Source organism: Mus caroli, chromosome 2 (assembly GCF_900094665.2).
Source record: "Mus caroli chromosome 2, CAROLI_EIJ_v1.1, whole genome shotgun sequence".
Classification (NCBI taxonomy): domain Eukaryota; kingdom Metazoa; phylum Chordata; class Mammalia; order Rodentia; family Muridae; genus Mus; species Mus caroli.
The window spans coordinates 150695965-150716165 of NC_034571.1; the positions used below are offsets into that span (position 1 = coordinate 150695965).

At 50.1% G+C, this 20201-nt stretch overlaps 1 protein-coding gene across 3 annotated transcripts in view; it reads left to right on the top strand.

Annotated features, from left to right (window-relative positions):
• Window positions 1-20201, top strand: part of Ppp1r16b (protein phosphatase 1 regulatory subunit 16B) — a 96977-nt gene that overhangs the window by 70042 nt on the left and 6734 nt on the right. For 2 of the 3 annotated variants that reach the window (XM_021156241.1, XM_029471081.1), the window contains exons 3-10: window positions 2347-2417; window positions 8044-8189; window positions 10396-10499; window positions 11934-12058; window positions 16010-16135; window positions 16679-16754; window positions 17786-17915; window positions 18004-18172. In XM_021156241.1, coding sequence (XP_021011900.1) covers window positions 2347-2417; window positions 8044-8189; window positions 10396-10499; window positions 11934-12058; window positions 16010-16135; window positions 16679-16754; window positions 17786-17915; window positions 18004-18172 — 947 coding nt within the window. The remainder of the gene's footprint in view (window positions 1-2346; window positions 2418-8043; window positions 8190-10395; window positions 10500-11933; window positions 12059-16009; window positions 16136-16678; window positions 16755-17785; window positions 17916-18003; window positions 18173-20201) is intronic. The other variant, XM_021156242.2, reaches the window with a different exon arrangement.

Genomic DNA, 20201 nt, shown 5'->3' on the forward strand with positions numbered 1-20201 from the left:
AAAAAAAAAAAAAGAAATGAAAGTGGAGAGGCAGGCAGACAGACAGACAGACAGACAGACAGGATTAGCACACAAGCCCCGCACTGCACAGCTTCAAGACTCCAAACAGAAACATGAATGGTGCCCCATGGAATCAGGCAAGACAGTGACCTGCAAGCAGGGATTGTATCATCCAAGACCTCGTATCGAAGGCAAGGGTGGGGGATGCTGTTCTCCGTGTCATGGGGGGAAGCAGAGAAGGGCTTGAGCCTTCTGTGATGAGGCTGATTTCCATTTGCAGTGCCTGCGAGCTGCACTGCCCCCTAGAAATTCCCATGAAGCTAAACCCGCTTAACTTCCAGTCTTCCTACTTTGTACCACACGCGGCAGTTGAACTAAGTGGTGGACACTGGGTTTCACATGCGTATTAATTCCAATTTAAGTAGCCATGGCAGCCGGATGTGGTTCCATAGGGGACAAGCAGCTGAAGGATCTGGCTGGGACTGGGCAAAGTCCAGGCACATATATGCCTTGGTAGCAGTGTGTCTTGGGCAAGTCTACCTGAGTCATTTTCTTGCAGAGCTGAGGCCTCAACTTCCCTTTCCCACAGATTTCTGTCCATGCTGAGGCCAGGGTGCCGTGGACTGTGGTCTAGAGGATGGAGCTGAGCAACTGCTCCAACCCCTGCTTCTGAGACTTGAAGGCTGTCCTAGTGTCCATCCCTGTCTTTTCCCTGGCATCCCTGAGGCTGTTGATTGACAGTTGTCTTGCATATTACCACAGCCCACTTCTAACCTGCTCCCTCCACCAGGAGCACTTCACTGAGACTTCCTCAACCCTGCATGACTATGTGAGCTACAGGCAGGAGATAGTGGCTACCTTGGGTGTTTGGCGTGTGACCTGGGCTCATGTGAGCGGAGTGTGAGAAGGCTCAACAGGGCACGGCCAGTCCGCTCCTCCCACTTGCAGGGTCCCATGCCCCTCTTCTTCAGCATTGTGACAGTGGCCCTTCCCACAAAGCAGCTTGTATATCTGGCTTGTTTGCCTGTCCTCATTCAGGCAATCGCCCCTCATCTGGTCCTCTGGCCCAGAATTCCACTTGCCCACTCAATGTTCAGCCTAGGAAAGCTGGAGCCAGGGAAGCCCTCCTGTCTGTCGCCCCTTAGACAGTAGATGGTCCTGAGAGAGAACTGTGGGCTCCAGTGGACCCTGCTGTCAGCCCTGTGAATAGCTCCCTCCATGGGGAGAGACATAGCTGAAGGCTGGACAGAGTTAATCCCTCTATGCTGAGCAGGGTGGGGCCATGCAGGCTGACAGACAGGCCAGCTTCTTATTTTTTACCCTTTGCACATGGCTTCTAGCTGACACTGAGACCCTGGATGGGACAGGGGGAGGAGAAAGGACATTGGTAAGCCATCATGTGTGCAGGATACAGCTATGCTAATAAAACCAGCCAGAGCCAGACACCTATAAAACCGTGCACTGAGCACAGACCAGATGCTGAGCCCCTGACATGGCTCAACTTGATGCCATATGACCCCATGTGAAGTAGAGTCAACATCATTTCCACTTTACAGATGAGAAAACTGAGGTGGTGAGAGGGAAATGTGTTGATCATGATTGCCCTGTCAGTAAGACTCCAGTTGTAGATTTTAGGGACAAAAAAAGTACTTCATATTTGACAACCCATTCCAATTTCTCAACTTTGCTTTTTTGTTTGTTTGTTTGTTTGTTTGTTTGTTTGTTTGTTGTTTGGTTTCTTTGGTTTTTTGAGATAGGGTTTCTCTGTATAGCCCTGGCTGTCCTGGAACTCACTCTGTAGACCAGGCTGGCCTTGAACTCAGAAATCCGCCTGCCTCTGATTCCTGAGTGCTGGGTCTAAAGGCATGTGCCACCACTGCCTGGCTGCCATGCTAACTTCTCTGGTGAGTCAGCTCTTTTGGAGGGAAGCTGAGGCAGGAGAATTGTACATTTGAGATCTTCTTGGGCTACATAGCAAGTTCCAGGCTAGCCTGGGCTACTTAGCAAGACTTTCTCTCAAAATAAAAAAAAAGGTCAGAGGTGTAGCTCAGCAGTATAGCACTTGCTTAGCGTGCACAAGTTCCCATCCCCATCACAGCCAAAACCAAACCCCCACAGTGCTCAGACTGGCACCAAGGAAGATGGGACTGTTGTCAGCACTTGTATGTGTGACCTGTTCTGTGCCTCAGTTTCCTCATCTGTGAAATGGGGATGCTGTTAACATCTCATTACCCTTCTGTTGGGAATAAGTAAGAGCATTTATGGTGGAGTCTGGAGGAGGGTGGGTCTTGCTGGGTTCCCACAAGTGAGTGGCAGGAACCTCACTCCTGTCCTTTCCTCTTTCAGTACGCTACTTCCTGAAGAACAAGGTCAGCCCTGATTTGTGCAACGAGGATGGACTTACAGCCTTGCACCAGGTAAGCAGGCAGATCTGAGGTCCCCTGGCCTCTCTGATCCCTGATAACTCGCTCCCCAAACCCTCCGGGAAGAGGGGACATGAGACAGGAACACAAAGAGCCCAGCTGAAAGGCTTTTGTCCTTTGGAGATGCCTGTGTCTGACACAGACTGGCCTTGGAGCTCCTGGTTGTGCGCACGTGAGTATACACACACACATGAGCTCCTGGCTGTGCACGTGTGCACGGTCACAGGCTCTGAGGACAGGGGTTCTTTGTTCACTGTGTCCTCCCAGGCAGCTGAGAAAATTCATTGTAGAAGTTGAGAATTGACAGAGAGTATTCACGGCCACCAGGACATCCCACTCGCCCCGAGGACAAAGCCCACTGACTGTTTTGTTGTCTAAGGTCACATGGCCAAGACCTATGGCCATGAAGTGGGTGCTATCGAACACGTGTCCTTTCCAAGGGAATGTGGTGACATCCCTCCCTGCCTGGGGACGGCCTTGGCTGTCACCGCCCACATAGAGGCTTTGTCTTCCATGGCCAGCCTGTAGCCCCCAAAGGGTTAGTCCTGCGGGAATTCTTTCTCCAAAAGCTGAAAGTTTGCTTTAGTTCAAAGCTGTATTGTGTCTCCTTCCTAATGCTCAGAGTAAAGGACAAATCTCGGCTGTCCTGCATGAGACCCTGGAGGCCTGACGTGTTCAGTCTCTGCTCCTCCCCAGCTCCTAGGCCTGGACCCTGCCTTTCAGGCCCTCCACAGTGGGCTCTTCCCTATCATTTGTTCTCCATTGCCCGTGTCCTCACTCAGTAGCTCCTGTCCCCAGCAAGTGCTTGAGAGCTGGACTGTGACAGAGGCACTCTCTTCTTCCAAGTGACCCACCCTCTCCTGTCATTTAGCACTAGCCTGACACTCTGAGATGACCTCATCCCAGAAGCTGAGCCTCACCGCAACACAGCCTGCATCTTCTGTCCATTGTTGTGTTCCAGCATCTTTCCCCACGCTTGCAGACTGTAGGCACTCAGCAGGCGCACACTGAATCAGTGAATGGCCATACCTGACCCTTCCCCTGTGCTTGTTGCCTGAGTTTTTGAGCAGACAGACTTGAGGGTAGCCTGGTGAGGAGAAACCAGGCAGCTTGAACCCCATGGACTGAGACAAGCCACACGTATCTGATACCTGTAAGATGCTGGGACAAGGCCCCACCCACTGCATTCAGCTCTGAGCCGGAGGGCTGTCTGCCTGTGTACTCTTGGCCCTTACTGTACTCCAGAGCCTCAGGCACCCACACTTAGGCAACTGGCTTAGTAACCTCACTGGGTCTTACCCAAGGTTGCTCCACCCCTGCCAAAAAAAAAAGTCCAGCTTCACTCACTCCGGAGTGCTGAGGATACACTAGAGGCATGACCCTCAGTCTACCTTGGATTTGAGACCTAAAAGGCAACCACTGAGACTGGGTAGTATTCATTAGCCAGAGGCCTAATGATGGGATAGCCATAAGGGTAGAGTTAGATTTGAGGCCTGGAACTGTCACTCACTTGTATGTGACCTTGGACAAGTTCCTTATGCTCTCTGTGCCTCAGTTTCCTCTCCTGTGTGAGAGAGAGAGAGATAGTCTCCATCTCCCTGGGTTGCAGAGAGGATTGAACAAGCAGAGGTAAAACTTTGCAAGCAACACTTACCAGAAGCTATGCAGTAGTCAGGCTGGGGAGAACACTCCACGGCTAAGCACACATACTGCTCTTGCAGGGGACCAGAGTTCAGTTCCTAGCTTCTGTGTCAGGCTTACAACCACCTGTAATGCCAGCTCCAGGCGATCCGACGCCCTCTGCTGGCCTCCACAAGCACCTGCATGCATACATGTATATGCCTACATACACATAAACATATGCACGCAATTAAAGATTTTTTTAATAATCTCATTTGAAAAGATTTGAATTATGGGGTTGGAGAAGTGGCTCAGAGGCTAAGAGCACTGGCTGCTCTTCCAGAGGTCTTGAGTTTAATTGCCAGCAACCACATGGTGGCTCATAACCATCTATAATGAGATCTGATGCCTTCTTCTGGTTGCAGGCATACATGTAGATAGAACAGTATAGACAATAGTAAATACATGAATCTTTTTTAAAAAGATTTATGATTACAGTTTATCATGTGCCTACCTCACAAAGCACCTCATTGGTATATCTCATTTTGATCTTCATAGCCATGCTCAGAAACATTGTTATCCTGTTTTATATCTCAAGAAACTGAGGCTCAGGATGGGGCAGCTCTATTCTGTGGATAAAGATGTGGATATATGTGTGTCTGTATGGACCAGCATAGTGGCCACAGAGTTCTGTGGCTAATGTGACAGGAACTGGATTCTAACTCTTACTTAGTTTTAGTGAATTTAAACACAGATGGGCCATTTTAGATGTAAAATCTCTGGGTTCTAGGTCAAAAGGTGGATCATGGCAGAGCCAAGGCTAACAACAGTAGCCTTGACTATCTGGATACTGTAGTTAGAAGGGCCCCAGGGCTCTCTCTAGGTGCTATATTTGCCTTTATAAACTTTTTGGGGACCCTCCCTTGAATTTGGGGTTCCTTCCATTCTTTACCACCCCTCCTCCTCTTCCTTGCTGATCACATGACCTTCTTGGGTCCTGATTTTCTTGGGGGCTACTGAGCCTCTAGGAACACACAAGGAGAGGTAACTACCCAGGGTCTGAGCCTAGCTATGTAGAACTCTCCCCTAACGCTACCCTGGCCACGCTTGACTTAGGCTCCGCTTTGGGGAGGTCCTTAGGAGGCGTCTGCCCACAGTGTCCCACAGACTCTCATTCTTGATCATTCAGCAGTCCCTTTTACTCACCCACTCTTTTGTCAGGTTAGGGATAGGGGGTTAGGAAGAGGCCCTGCTTACAGACTGTGTGGTGTGGTGTGACTAGAGGCCTAGACATAACAGCTGGGCTGACGCCGTGTGGTCAGCGTTCACACGGATGGAAGCAAGAGGTATCTCTGCAGCTTGAAGCTCGAAGCTGTTGGCTTGCCTGAAAGGAGAAGCGATGCAGGCTTCCAAGAGGAAGGACACCTGAGCTGGGGCTTGAAGGAAGAGCTTATGAGTATTGTGTGCATATGAGTAAGAGTCTGCCAGAAAGAAAAAAAAAAAAACAGCATTTGGAGCAGAGAGAACACCCACAGAGGCTTGAAAGAGCTGCTCAGCCTTGCAAGTTTGAGAGTAAGGGAGTAATTAGAGGCATAGAGGAAGTGGGGCTGGCCAGGTTGAGAATGGGACCTTCAGAGTCAGACTGTTTGGACTTTATAGAATGATTTTTTTTATTGTGCCGGTACCCTAGGTCTGTCTGTCTGTCTGTCTGTCTCTCTTTTCTCTCTCTCTCTCTCTCTCTCTCTCTCTCTCTTTTGTTTGTTTGTTTTTGTTTTTTTGTTTTTCGAGACAGGGTTTCTCTATATAGCCCTGGCTATCCTGGAACTCACTTTGTACACCAGGCTGGCCTCGAACTCAGAAATCCGCCTGCCTCTGCCTCCCGAGTGCTGGGATTAAAGGTGTGTGCCACCACGCCCAGCTCTCTCTCTCTCTTTCTTATTTGATTAGCTTTGTAGAATCTTACTATGCAGCGTAGGCTAGCCTTGAACTATGATCCCACTGCCTCACCTCCCTAGTACTGAGAGTGTTGGATGTTGATGATATAATCTTGAATGAATCTATTTCTGGCTATGTGAGTGACTTTGTGCTTCTTTGAGCCAGTGGGGAGGAGAGGAGCCCCAGGATTGTTTTGAGGGTTAAATGCTGCGGTGAATGGCCAGAGCACCTGCCTAGTGTCTGGTTCTACAGGCCTTCCAGAAGTATCAGCTTTCCCTGTTGGTAATGAAGCAGCATGCTGTGGCCTCCCAGCTGTGTATCGCTACATACAACAGGGAAGGCTGGGACACCCACAGAGTCTCTGAAGGCTAGCCAGGCAGCTCAGGTCTGCTTCTCTTGGACAAGGGGAACCTTGTGAGATGTGCAGAGGTCACGCTGCAGGACTAGATACGGTAAAGCAGAGGCCATCTGGAGGTAGAGATGATGCAGTGCATGCTGAGCAGTGGAACGGAGACAGACACTTAGGAGCAAACACTCAGCTGGCTCTCTCGGATGTGGGAAATGAAGCCGCAGAAGTCAGCCTAGTGCAGGTGCTAATTCCCACTGTGGTTCCATGGTGACTGCGGGGCCTGCTCTCTGCCCCCCCACCCCCACCCCGTCCTCATAGACACCCCTGCACCCGTCCTGGGATCACTCCCACATGACCCCTCAGCTCTAGGTATGCAATCCCCTGGTCCTATCTCCTTACAACCAGGGGACTACTTACTTCCTTTCTACCGATGCCTCGCTCCAGTGCCTGTGTCTCCCTCTACTGGTTATATTGTGCTCCTGCATGGTTCTCCTGCCCCATGAGACAATAGAAGCCCTAATGGGCTGATCTTTCTTTCCCTTTCTGTCCAGAAAAGTACCTTCAGACTTAGCCATGCTAGACCAGCTGGTAGAAAGAACTGGCTCTGTGGCACCATCTGTGCACACGGCTGCTCCTCCCCTGTGTGTTCTTCTGTTGCAGAGTCCTGGCTGGCTGGGACTATGCTTGGGGCTGTGGTAGTGTCCCACCCCACCCCCGCCTGGTGTCAATAGGCTTACATAGGAGCTCCTGATCTTTCTGTTGGCTTCCTACTCTTCTCCAAACATATATATTTGTGTGTGTGTGTGTATGTATTTACGTTGGCCAGGCCAACACTATCCCTTATATCCCTTAACTAGGTGACTTCAACATAGCCCCTCTCTGTCCCTGTCAATGTGGGTATGTGCACTTGTACAAGCAAGTGCATGTACTTGAATGCAACACACACACACACACACACACACACACACACACACACACACACTCCTTCATAGTGCCCTGAAAATCAAACCTGGCTTAATTGGACAGCAGGGGTGAGCTCACATCCCTTGATACACACCTGCAGAGCGGCCACTGGCCTACCCTCTGTCCCCACCTCTGTCCTCCCTGGATGAGGCTGTGTCCCATGGTGAGCCTTTCACTCCCTGTCCCTAGAACCTGTGTTCTTGGGGAGCTGCAGGATTGGACCCCGCACCCCACCTGACTGGGGCTCATCCACATATGCCCACAGCTCCATCCAGGTGCGAGCACAAACAGGCTATCTCTGTGAAGTGTCTGTGCCAGAGCCCCCAGAACCTGCTGGGTGGAGTCTCAGTCACTCGAGGACCTCCGTAAGATTTGCATTCCCAGATCTGAAATTTGTAAAAGCCAAATGCACCTGAGCAGTCCTTGAACTGAAGGATGAGCTAAGAGTCCCCTTAAGATGTTGCCTGGAGAAAGCTGTCTGGGGTTTTAAAAGCTCATTCAAATTGTCTGCAGCCCCACTAACACTCATAAAAACACTTTATAGCTGACGGGGCCATTTGCTGAGGCTATTTTTACCTTTCTCATTATTAACTTCTCTAAGAGCGCCTCACTGAAAGTCACCGGCAGAACTTACAATACTCAGGCTCCACCTCCGCCGTCCTCCTCAGGATCTCTGGTGAGGAGCATGTGAGCTGTGTCCCCACCAGGGCATGGGCCGAGCCTGACCTCACTCTGCCTCTGTGTCCCTCCCAGTGCTGTATTGACAACTTTGAAGAGATTGTCAAGCTGCTGCTGTCCCACGGTGCGAACGTGAATGCCAAGGACAACGAGCTGTGGACACCCTTGCACGCGGCAGCCACCTGCGGCCACATCAACCTGGTGAAGATCCTCGTTCAGTAGTACGTGCCCCCCCCCCCGGGGCAGCCTGTGTGCCACCTCCACAATGGCATTTTCCGTGCTCATTAGTCCTCCATGCCTTCCTTCCAGCTCTTCCAATCCCCCTCCATCTCCTCCCTGGCCATCAGTTTTCTTTGCTCTATCTTCCTTCCCCAAACTCCCCCCCCCATCACTCCTGACCTCTCCGTCTTTTCCATGTGGTCTCTTTCTTTTACAATTTTTACTCTTTTTGCAGTTTTTGGGTTGCAATGCCAATGGCGTGCACTTTAAAGTTCTGGCTGTTTTATACAGCCCATGCTGTCTCCCTTGTTGAGAACTGTCACCACCATCTCTGAAACTCACTTCACCTTGCAGAGCCCACAACTATCGACCAAGATGATTTGTCCCATCCCCATCTATGCCCACCCTGCCCTCACTCCGAGACTACCGTTCTCCCGCACCCCACCTTTGTCTGCACCAGCAGCTCATTTAAGCGCAAGCAATGCCTGTCTTTTCACGACTGGATTATTTCACTTAGCACAATGTCCTCAAGGTCCATCCATGTTGTAGAGGGCTCAGAGACAGACTGTGTATCCGTTGGTCCATTGGTGGATGCTGGTTGTTGCGACCCTTTGGCTGCAGTGCATGGTGGTGCTGTGGACCAGACTCTGCTTCCCGATCATTTGGAAACATACCCAGATGTGGAATTGCTGGGCTCTGTGATAACCATTTTTAATTTTTAAAGGGATTTTTCTAATGTCTTCCTAGTTCCCCGTCTTACATCCTGAGGACCTGTGCCAGGCCCTGGGCACACAGGCTAGGAGAGCAAGGCCAGTGGGTGAGGTCTTAGAGACTGACGGTGTCTGAGTTCAGGGATAAGGGACGGAGAGCAGATGACCACTCCAACAGGTCTTGGCAGAGCATCAGAGACCCATCAGAGGTCTCCCAGGAGGTCCCTGAGGTCAGGGGAAATGGCGGCTTCGCATACTTTCCTGCTGGTCTGTATTGGAACCATGTGAGGCATGAGTGTAAATTTTACGTTCCCCAGCCTCCTGGGTTCTTTCAGGGTGTTGGAGAAAATCCACAGAGCTGCATATCGTGTTCATGGCTACTCAGGGATTTCTGCCGTAGAGAGCCCCACAGCCATGCCTGGGTACCACTCTCATCTCCATTGCTGGGATAAGTACTCTGGCACAACACAACTTAGGGGAGAAAGGATCTGTGCAGTGGCCTACAGTTCCAGGTTACAGTCCTTCTTTGTGGGAAATGAAGGCAGGAACTCAGAGCAGCTAGTCATATCGCTCAAGGGCGGAGAGAAATGGCTGCCCATTCTTAGAGTCCTCCGCTCATACATAGACCAGCACTCTGAGTTAGCATTCTCTACACAGGCCAGGGCCCCAAACACAGGATCGATGCCACTCACTTTCGGGCCGAGTCTTCCAGTGTCAGTTAAGGCAGTCAAGACAATCCCCCATCGACACGCCCACAGCCCAACCTCATCTAGACCATGCTTCATTGAGGCTCTTCCCAGGCAGATTCTAGGTCATGTCAGATCACCCATCACAGGTACCATTGGCCTGAAGGGGCTGCTCTTCCGGGGTGCCCCTGGGCTCTGTTCTGCCCATGTCTTGGTCAGCTCTTTGGGTAAGGGATTCAAAGAGGAGGTATATGCATACTGGTGAGGGCCGGCATAGAACTTGGAATAACACATGACATGGAACATAGGACATGTCTGACCCATGAGAGACCCTATTATATTCAAGCTGTGTGGCCTGAGACATGTAATCGAACCTTTCTGAGTCATTGTCTCCTCTTGAGTGAGGTGAGCCACACACTAGCACCCCTCAGGAGACTCCTTATAATAGTGTGTGCAAGGGTCTTACATCGAGCCTGGTTTCAAGAGGTGCTGGGTGAGAGGTCCCGTTCCTGTTTATACCATTTCTCTTATTGTTATGAAAGAGGGCTTTGCCATCTGTCTGGAAGTGCCTACCTGCTGATGGAGCTCATCTGAGACCTTGGTCCTTTTCTGCTGGGACCCTGAGATTCGAAAACACTTCGTTCCCAGATATGTGGGGGGAAGGGCAGGGCATCCCTTAGCAAGGATACATCCCATGGGGTCATGGCTACTGGGGAGTGCAGCAGGGCTGTGGACGAGAAGCCAAGCAATGGGAGCAGCCAGACCAACCCAGACAGCCCTTCTCAGCTCTCACTCTGACCCTTTCTCTGCAGTGGGGCTGACTTGCTTGCTGTCAACTCTGATGGAAACATGCCATATGACCTCTGCGAGGATGAACCCACCCTGGATGTCATCGAGACCTGCATGGCGTACCAAGGCAAGGGGGAGCAGTATGTTACACCGTGGCCATAGCGAGGTCCTGCAGTGAGCACGGTTCCAATGGGTGAAACAGCACATTAGCTGGCCCTGTACCTGCCAGCCTCGTGCTCAGCTCCCAATAACTGGGACAGATCCTTGTTATTATTGTCATCTGTATGGTTAAAAGACAGGGACATGAAAGGGCCTTGGAACACACGCCGCGCAGAGGGAGATATTGTTCTCCCTGTCACCCACACATGCGGGCGGCCTCAGCTGGCCTCCTCTCCTGTTTGTCAGCTGTGACAATCGATTCAGTCAACACTCACGATAAAGATGTGTCCCCATTTGGGAACATGGGGAGAAGTCAAGAACATTTGGGGGTGCTACTCAGTGCCAGGCACCAAGCTGGCTGCCAGGGGCCCAGATAAACAAGATGTGGGCTGTTCTTGGCTCACAGTGAGCTTTAGAGTGAGCAAGTGCATGTAGCAATGATACCTGCCAGTCCCAGCTCTCTACGTGCATCCTGCGAAGCACCCTCTCATACAAAAGGTCTTAAATCCAGACCTGTAGTTGTGGCCTGATGTCCTGCCTGGTCTTCTTCTCGCCATTCTCCCCAGGTCTCCATGGTTACTATTGACTTGGCTCCTTTACTCCCTGGCACCTGCATTCCCCCATTAATTTCCTGTAGAAAGTTTTAAAATAACTTTCGTGCCAACCTGGTGAAACTGGACTCTGCAATGGAGTTATACAGCCGTTGGAGTCTAAAGGAAGTCAACCCGGGTCATCTTTCAACACGTCTCTCTGGGATTGAAACGGCTCATGCCTGAAATCCTAGCATATAGGAGGCCCAAGCAGGAGAATTGTCACAAGTGTGGGGCTAGCCAGGGCTACAGAGTGAGACCTTGTCTCAGAAAACGAAAAGCAAAAGTCTTTCTGGGTCCTTCTAGCTCTTCTCCAAGTCTCTATTTGAAATTAATATCTTCACTGATTTAGTCACTCTTACAAAAAGAATGTATTATCTATTATGTATGGTGCTGAAAACACTGTGTCTATGAGAGAAAGGAAAGCAACAGACCCTTGTCAAAAAGGGTTGGGTAGAGGGCACCGGCTGGGGAGGCGACATAGGTCAGCACCTAAATGAGGCAGAGCAGCAATTGGGGCAACTGGAGGTGAGCAGATAGGTGCTCCAACTTAGCAGGTAGAGCAATGGGCATGAAGTGAGTGATGTTAACAAGAGGCCTACTAGGTGCCAAGGAAGGAATGGGCCTTGCCCTGTGAGTTAGCCCACGGTGTTTGTGTTCAACAGATCAGAGGACAAAGATCTCAGGCACATTTGTGCCCTGGGTGACTGGCAGACTCTGGAGAGCAGGAGCTGTGCCCTCCCTCTGGGCACTTTCCTCTCTGCTTGGGACCCTGGTGCGGCACTGTTGAGTAACCTCTCACCTCCGTGCAGGCATCACGCAGGAGAAAATCAACGAGATGCGAGCAGCCCCTGAGCAGAAGATGATTTCAGACATCCACTGCATGATAGCAGCCGGCCAGGATCTCGACTGGATCGATGGCCAGGGTGCCACACTGGTGAGGAGACTGGCCAGGCAGTGTGGGTTGGGAGCAAGTACCAGAACCAAGATCTGCTAGGGCCGAGTTGGTCTGGTTCCTGGTAAGGTGAAATCCTATACACTTGAGATGGTGTCTCCTCCAGACCCCCTGCTGCTCCTGGAATAGAAGATTAAGGCTCGGGGTCCAGCCATTCTCACCTGGGGCAGGGCATCAGGAGCTCTGATGTCCACCTGTGTTGTCTCCATGGCAATGCTTACCCTCTCCTCAAAGAGAGTCTGTCCACTCACCACCACAGCCTTGCTTTGTATCATCCATGCCCTGCCTCCTGTGCCCTTGGAAACCACAGCCCTTCTCATTCACCTTTCCCTGAGGTCACTGTAACAGATTCTACCCATCATCACATCACTCCATCCGTCTGTCCATTTATCTGTCTGTCTGCCCATTTATCCATCCATCAGTCAGTCCATCCAGTCACCACCTGTTAGAAGAACCTCCTCTGTGCCACAGGCTTTGACTAATCCTTGGAGAGAGAAAGCGACAGAGCCAGCTAGTTAGCTCCTCCGATCCTTACAAACCAGCTCTTACTGCCAGCAGCTTGAGGAAACCCTGTCCTTGCCTCCTGGCCCTCAACAGTGGAAGCTCGGTATTGGGGAGGGTCTGCCTCTGCAGTCTCTAAGAGGAAAATTGAAACAGGGCCATGGAGATCCCCACTTCAAGGTCTGGTCACTGTCCTAGGCTTAGGCAGGCCACGGGCATCTGGGAGCCCAGGAGCTCCAGTTCAGCAGACAGGACTTGGCACTATTTGACTAACCTCACTGCACCCAGAGCTGACTTGGAGCCTCTTATTTGTTGATGGGGCTTCTCTCACTTCTCCCTGAGCTCTAACCTCTGCTTCCTGTCTACTGCTATTAGAAAAGTCCCTGCTCAGACCTCCTACTGAGCTCAGCACTGAAGAATGGGGTCAGACGGTGATAGTAAATGCTGCTGACTTTACAGTGACCCCAGCCACTGACCCAGATATGAACTAAAGCTTTTGAGTAAACTGGAGTGTAAAAGTATCTTTTATTCGCTTGAAGTAATTGTTCTCTCCAAGGCTTATTGCCTCTGTTTGCTAACCTAGGCATAGTCCTGGAAGCTTCTAGCCTCTGTACAATCTTATTTATCTAGGCCTAGAATGTTTTCAGCCTCTGAGACTTGCTGAGTCAGCTCACCCCTTCCTAGTTGATACTGGACTTTGGCTGGCTGGTTCAATTCAGCTGTTCTAGCTCAAACTCCTCTCCAAGCTGGCTGATTCAATTTGTCTTCTCTCTCAGCCTCTGACTTTTTGCTCTGCTTGGCCTCAAACCAACCCTGGCGATCTGTTCTAATCTTCTGGCTCCTTCTCTGGCTTGTTCTGTCTTCACCTGTGTCTAGCTTGTTCTCTCTGCACAACCTGCCTCTGTACTACCTTCCTCTCTGCACGACTCTCTTAAGTAGCTTCCCTTTCCTCTCTGTTCTTCTGAGAGTTAGGCAGATCCTATTCTGTCAAATCATTCTCTGACTCATCACTTTGTCTTCTCTCAATTAGACATCACCTTCAAACATGGGTGCTTCCTTCTACCTTCAATGTTTGAGATTGAATGTGTGTACTAAGTGCTGAGACACACCACAACTAGAAACAGGTTTTTGCAGAAAATAACATAATTTCATAGTTCACCGTATGATCCTGCAACATTGGTGGTAATAGTGTCTTCCTCACGGGACAGCTGAGAGGAATGACATTCAGCAGGTTTTGAGTACAATCTGAAAACTCAGTATATACTGATAACAATTTCCTTCATATCTCTGTCTCTCCTCATGTTAGTTAAGCAAATGCTATACTTCTGACATTGAGCCCGTGATCCTTTTGCCTCTGTCTTCCAAGTGATGGGACTCCAGGCAAGAGTCACCATGCTGGCTCCAGCAACCCTCCTCCTCATTAGCAATATCCCTAGATGAATCATACTTTCTAGTTCCTGGCTAAGTACCTGCTGTGACCCTGTGCTTTGAGGTATCTGGCTGGCCAGCAGATTCTATTCTTCACAACTGGCAAGCATCAGACATATAAATTAGACGTTGTACCATAGATTTACTCTGAAAATTAAAAAGGGAAAGCCTGCCTTTATCAGGACCTCAGAGCAATCTCTCCATGGAGGAAACACGTGACGATCAGGGCCACATCCTAACCTGAGCTATGACTTAGGTTTCCCAGTGACTTCCATCACTGACCCTTCCCATCCTCTGGATCATTCCCAGTCTTCAGTTGGCCTTTCTAGACTGTCACTTCTGTCCCTCTCTATGGCTGAACAGTGGCTTCTCTTCGTCCCACCTTCTTCTCCCTCCTTCCCTCATCCTCAGGACAGACCCTGCTGCCATGCTCACCACCCAGTGCTAAGCACTTTCCTTTCTGAGGGATCAAACAAGTGGGACAACTGAGGTCTGCTGGTGGCAGCCATGACAGGCAGCCTCCAATGGTGCTGAATAGAAGAGTTAAGGCCTCAGCCTCAGTGGTGGTGGCTCATGCCCGTAATCCCAGCACTTGTAAAAGCTGAGGCAGAAGAACTGTTGCAAGATGAGGCTATGTTGGGCTACAAAAAAAGACTTTTTCTAATTAACTAAATGAATGAATAAATGAATGAATGAATGAGCAAACAAACTAGCTGGGACCTCAGCATAGGCAGTGAGTCTTCCCATTACAGTTATCAATTGCCTATTGCTATATGACAACCAACCCTACAGGGTAGATTCTTTATAGTAAAGATGTAGCAGTAAATATTTAAAGTCCACTCTAAGCTCCCAGCGGGTGCATGTGCACAACTGCACATGCCCAAGAATTCTGGATTTGCAAATAAAAAGCATGCACTCACAACCGTTATATTTAATATGCCTTAATTAGCTCAATGGCTGGGCACTTCCAAACCTCCCCAGGCTAGCACACCCCCTCGGACACTCCTGAGTTAACATTTTCTAAATCTCTGCTTTATCTTTGCTGCCCTGTTTCCTTCTGGGCAGCCCTCCCATGGGGCCCCTTTCCCTTTGCACCTACATTTTGGCCATTTCACTCTCTCACTCCTTCACAGGTGTTGTGGTCTATCCTACACCCCTCTCATGGCAGACTCTTCTCCCTCTACTGTTTCTTGCCCAGGTATCCTAAAAGTCCCACCTCTTTCCCCTGCCCAGCCATTGGCCACTGGCTCTTTATTGACCAGTCAGAAAACCAACTATTGGCAGGGACCCACAGAGGATGTATGGATTCCCATGTAAGCACAAATCTAATTTCCAATATAAACACAACGTTTCTGTGCCACGGGGGATTAAGAACGGCTTAACTGGGTGACTCCGACCTAGCATTTTCCATGGGGTTGACCAGGGCTGAAGTCACATTTGAGGATGGTCTCCTTCATGGTGGTTCCCACGCACAGCTGACATTAGTGTTGGCAGCTGGCAGAAGTCCTCAGTTCCTTGCCGCCTTACAACTTCTCCTCAGTGCTACCTGAGGTGGCTGCCTCCTCCCAAATGAATCCAAGAGTAGAAGCAGCTACGCTTTTCATGCTCCAGCCTCAGAAATCATATACTGTCACCACTTTGTAATATCCTCTTGGTTAGAAGTGACTCACTCAATCCGGTGTATGTTCAAAGGCGGAGCAGCTAGATCACACATTTAAAAGAAAGATAAGTTAAAAAATAGGTAGGTACATTTTCAAATGACCGATTTGGACCCTTGGGATGCCTTCTTCAGGGCTAGGTGAAGAGCCTGTCTCACCTCACCCTTCTACTTCTTTATTTCACACGTTGCAATCCCCTGCAACCTTCCTGGCTGGTGTTTCTACCTCATTCTGTCTCATTCTTTGATCCCAAGGATGCTCTGAGGCTTGGGGTGAGAAAGGACACTCTGCCTCTAATTGTGGAGCCAGCTATCTTAGGAATGCCAACTTCTTTCCTCTCTTCCAGCTACACATAGCTGGAGCCAATGGATATCTGCGGGCAGCCGAGCTCCTCCTGGACCATGGAGTGCGTGTGGATGTGAAGGACTGGGATGGCTGGGAGCCTCTGCATGCAGCAGCCTTCTGGGGACAGGTACTTCCCACCCACTGTACCTTGTCAGGCACAAGGTAAAACTGCTGATACCGAGTCTTTGGGCTAGCATTTGGTGCAGGAGAGCTAGGACCCACTTAGCCACTGGGTACAATGAATGTGGGAGATGAGAAGGCTGGGGTGGGTTGCAGACACAATGGCCAATTGCATCCTAACAGGATGAGAATCAAATCTGTCCAGTAGAAAACCCCCCTTGGTGTCTGCTTTGCATGGCTTCTCTAGAGTGTTTCCCAGATGTGATTTCAGCCTGTGCAGCCATCCATACATACCCAACAGCTGTGGAATTACAACGGACTCCTCCTGTTGCTTCTCCTCATAGTAACCCAGGGATGATGGGAGGAGGTGCCAAGCCCATCACTTCTGATGGGGCTCTCTCTTGGCTCCATGGCCCAGGGCCTTCCCTGGGCATCACCTTTCCTCCACCATTCTTTGGGTCACATTCTTAGAGGTCTTGGGTATGCTCTCCAACTCTTAGGTTTCCTGATTCCTGGGTATGGGGACCATGAACTTCTTCTTGTGTTGCAGATGCCAATGGCAGAGCTGCTGGTGTCCCATGGAGCTAGTCTCAGTGCCAGGACATCCATGGATGAGATGCCAATAGGTAAGTCAGCTTAATACTGAGTACATACATACTTACCAGTTCTTTTGATGGTGAGTGGACACTGGTTGAACATGTGGCTACATAGATAGGTAGGTAGGTAGACAAATACATACATGCATACATACATACATACATAGATGAATGCATAGTTTAGACAGGAAATGTGATGTGGGATATATTGATGGATGTATAGGCGGATGTATACATAAGTAGACAGGCAGACTGCGGATGAGCCTATGGATGGATGACCAGGTTAGCCAGTAGATGGATAGAGGGGTTCAGTGGATTGACTGGTGAATCCCTCTACTCAGTGGGGATTTCTCAGCATTACTTCATTTCCTGCCTGAGGGATTAGCTTGTTTCTCTCAATGCTCAGATCAGGGAGACTTGCTGACTCTCCCAGAGACTATCAAGGGTATGTGTCCTCGTTAGCTTTTGTGTGGCTGTGATAAAACACTGACCAAAAGCAACTTGGGAAGGAAAGGGTTCATTTGGCTTACACGTCCTTATCACAGTTCATCACTGAGAAAACTCAAGGCAGGACTGATGCAGAGGCCATGGGAGGAGTCTGCTTACTGACTTGCTCCTATGGCTTGTCTCCCCCCCCACCCAAGACTCCCTCCTCCACTTTGTTATACAACCCAGGCCCAATTCTCCAAGGGTGGCATGGCTCACAGCAGATGGCCCCTCCCAGATCAATCCTTAATCAAGAAAATGCCCCCATAGACTTGCTCAAAGGGCACTCTGCTAGAGACAGTTCCTCAATTGAGATTCCCTCTTCCCAGATATGCCCAGGTTTCTGTTGACAAAACCTACCAGCTGAGCCCCTGAGTCTTAGCCAGGAACTTCAGGAGTTGGGAGCTCAAGTCTCCCATTTTCACATCCCTCAAAGGCAATAAGCAGGGGTTGCTTTCCTTGCTCCTCCTGTGCCCCCAGAAGGTTCTCAGAGCTTCTGGTGGGTTTGCATGGGTGGCCCCTGTGGTCCAGAGTCCCTACCCTGCCTTCTGCAACTGATTCTTGTACTCCCTCAGACCTGTGTGAGGAGGAGGAATTCAAGGTCCTGCTGTTGGAGCTGAAACACAAGCATGATGTGATCATGAAGTCGCAGCTGAGGCACAAGTCATCCCTGAGCCGGAGGACATCCAGCGCGGGCAGCCGTGGGTGAGTGGTACAGGCAGCTGGGGCCCCTGTACATTCCTGCCCACGGCTCCTGAGCACAGCTTCCTAGCACCTCCTTTGTCTTCCTCAGGAAGGTGGTGCGTCGAGCCAGCCTGTCAGACAGAACCAACCTATACCGGAAAGAATATGAGGGCGAGGCCATCTTGTGGCAGCAGCGGAGCGCAGCTGAGGACCAGCGGACTTCCACCTACAATGGAGACATCAGGGAGACCAGGACAGACCAGGAGAACAAGGACCCGGTGAGGTCCTGCTTCAGTGTTGGCCACTGCCTTGGGAAGAGAACAGGGCCCAGCTTGGTCCTACCTCCTCATCTGGGGAGCTCAGAAAAGAAATAGCTGGGCAATGCCCTTAAGCAGCTGGCTCCTGTCTGGTGGCTAATGTTTATGTTAAGAAAGTGACCCATGGGTACATTAGTTAGAACTGACACCTTTTCACATGCGATGGCTTCATAAGTGGCAGAGGCAGAGAGACTGCCCTCAGCCTGCCTGTCCCCAAGTAGATGTGGTTTTGAGTTCTCCAGAAGAGAGACTTGGCAGATTAGTTCCCTTAGCAGCTAAGGGCCGAGACCTTCTTTTCCGGGATGTAATGTTTGAGAATGGTCTTTCTCAAGATGCCATCTGGCTGAAGGAGGTATTCTGAAAAATGGAGCGGGACTCTGGGACAGTCTCCGAGAAGCTGCTTCGGCAGCAGCCAGAGGCCCTGGGCTCTGGGAGCTTCCGGGAGATGGCGTGACCTTCTTCAGCTGTGAAGAAGGTCAAGCTGGGGGCTTAACATGGTGGACACTCTCGGGTCTGAAGTCTAGAAGTCTAAAGGTGCAATCAGGGTTGGTGCCTTTCAGTGCTTCTCCATGGGACGTTTGTGCTAACATCCTCTTCCAGCTTCTGGTGGCTTAGGTGTCCCTTCACCTCTAGCGTGGCTTTAGTTTCTGTCTCTGTCTTTATAAGCCTTCATCTGTGTGTACACGAGCATGCACGAACATGCAAATTGCTTTCTTTTCATTTAAGGAGTATTGTATGTGTGTGGTGTATTTACAGGTGTGTAGTATATTACAGGTGTGTGCTCATCCCTGTGGTGGCCACAGGTCAACGTCTGGTATAACCTTCAGTCACTCTCCACCATTTCTTTTGAGACTGGGTCTCTCGCTGAACTCGATGCCCACTGATTAGCTAGACTGATTGCCAGTGAGCCCCAGAGGCCCACCTGTCTCTGCCCACTCTGTTACACTTGTAGGTGCAAATGGCCACATGCAGTTTTTAGTAGATGCTGGGAGTCCATGAATGGCCACACCCAACTTTTTTGGTAGAAGCTGGGAGTCCAAATTCAGGTCTTAACTCTTATGTGTCAGGCCTTTACCAACCAAGCCATCTTTCTGGCCTCTCTGTTTTCTTATAAGGGCCCCACTCACCAGATCAGGCTCCATCCCAATCTAATATAATCTCATAATTTTTTTTTGAGCCAGATCATTGTTTGCTGCTTGCATATGAAGCACTCGCCAGTGACATCCTTGCACTGATTCTATTTCTTAGTCTCTAACCACAACATAACTGAATAGCTACAGCCAACCACTCTACAGGGCTTCCCGTCTGGATCAGGTTTGCACAGGCTTGCCTATCCCCCTAGTTTCTTCTTGTCATCAGCCTTATTAATTAGGTTGATCCAGTGCTCAGTACCAGGACCTCCATGTGCTTTCAAGTGTAAGCTCATCCCGGTCCACAGGGATGGACTGGGAGCTTGCCCAAGGCTTTGGCAGCTTCTTGGATCCCATGGGTTGGGCTATCGTGGTCCAGAGGGGTCTTCAACCCCCCTGTTACACCCCGCCCCCCCCCCAGGAACTTCTTCCGTGGCTGTGGTGATAGAGTAGGGAGAGGCTGAATCTTGAACTCACAAAGCATCCTGCGTCTCCAGCAGCCACAGGGGGAAAGCCCTTATCCTAATGTAGTGACAATTGCAAAGAAAATGACTGTACTCAGACATCAAGTATGTACGTTTTCTCTCTCTCAATAACAGACCTTGAGATTTGAAGCAGTTTTATGTTTATAGGGAAATAAGTGGAGTGCTTTGGTAGATGTAAAGTGTTTGCCGTGCAAACATGAGGACATGAATGTGGATCCCAATGCTCACATTGGGGGAAACAAGCCAACCAGCTGTGATGGTGTATGCCTTGGATTCCAGCACTAAGTAGTTATAGGCAGGGTGATCTCTTGTATAGTGAGTCACAGGATAGCCAGAGCTTTGTGGTGAGACTCTGTCTCAAAAAAAAAAAAAAAA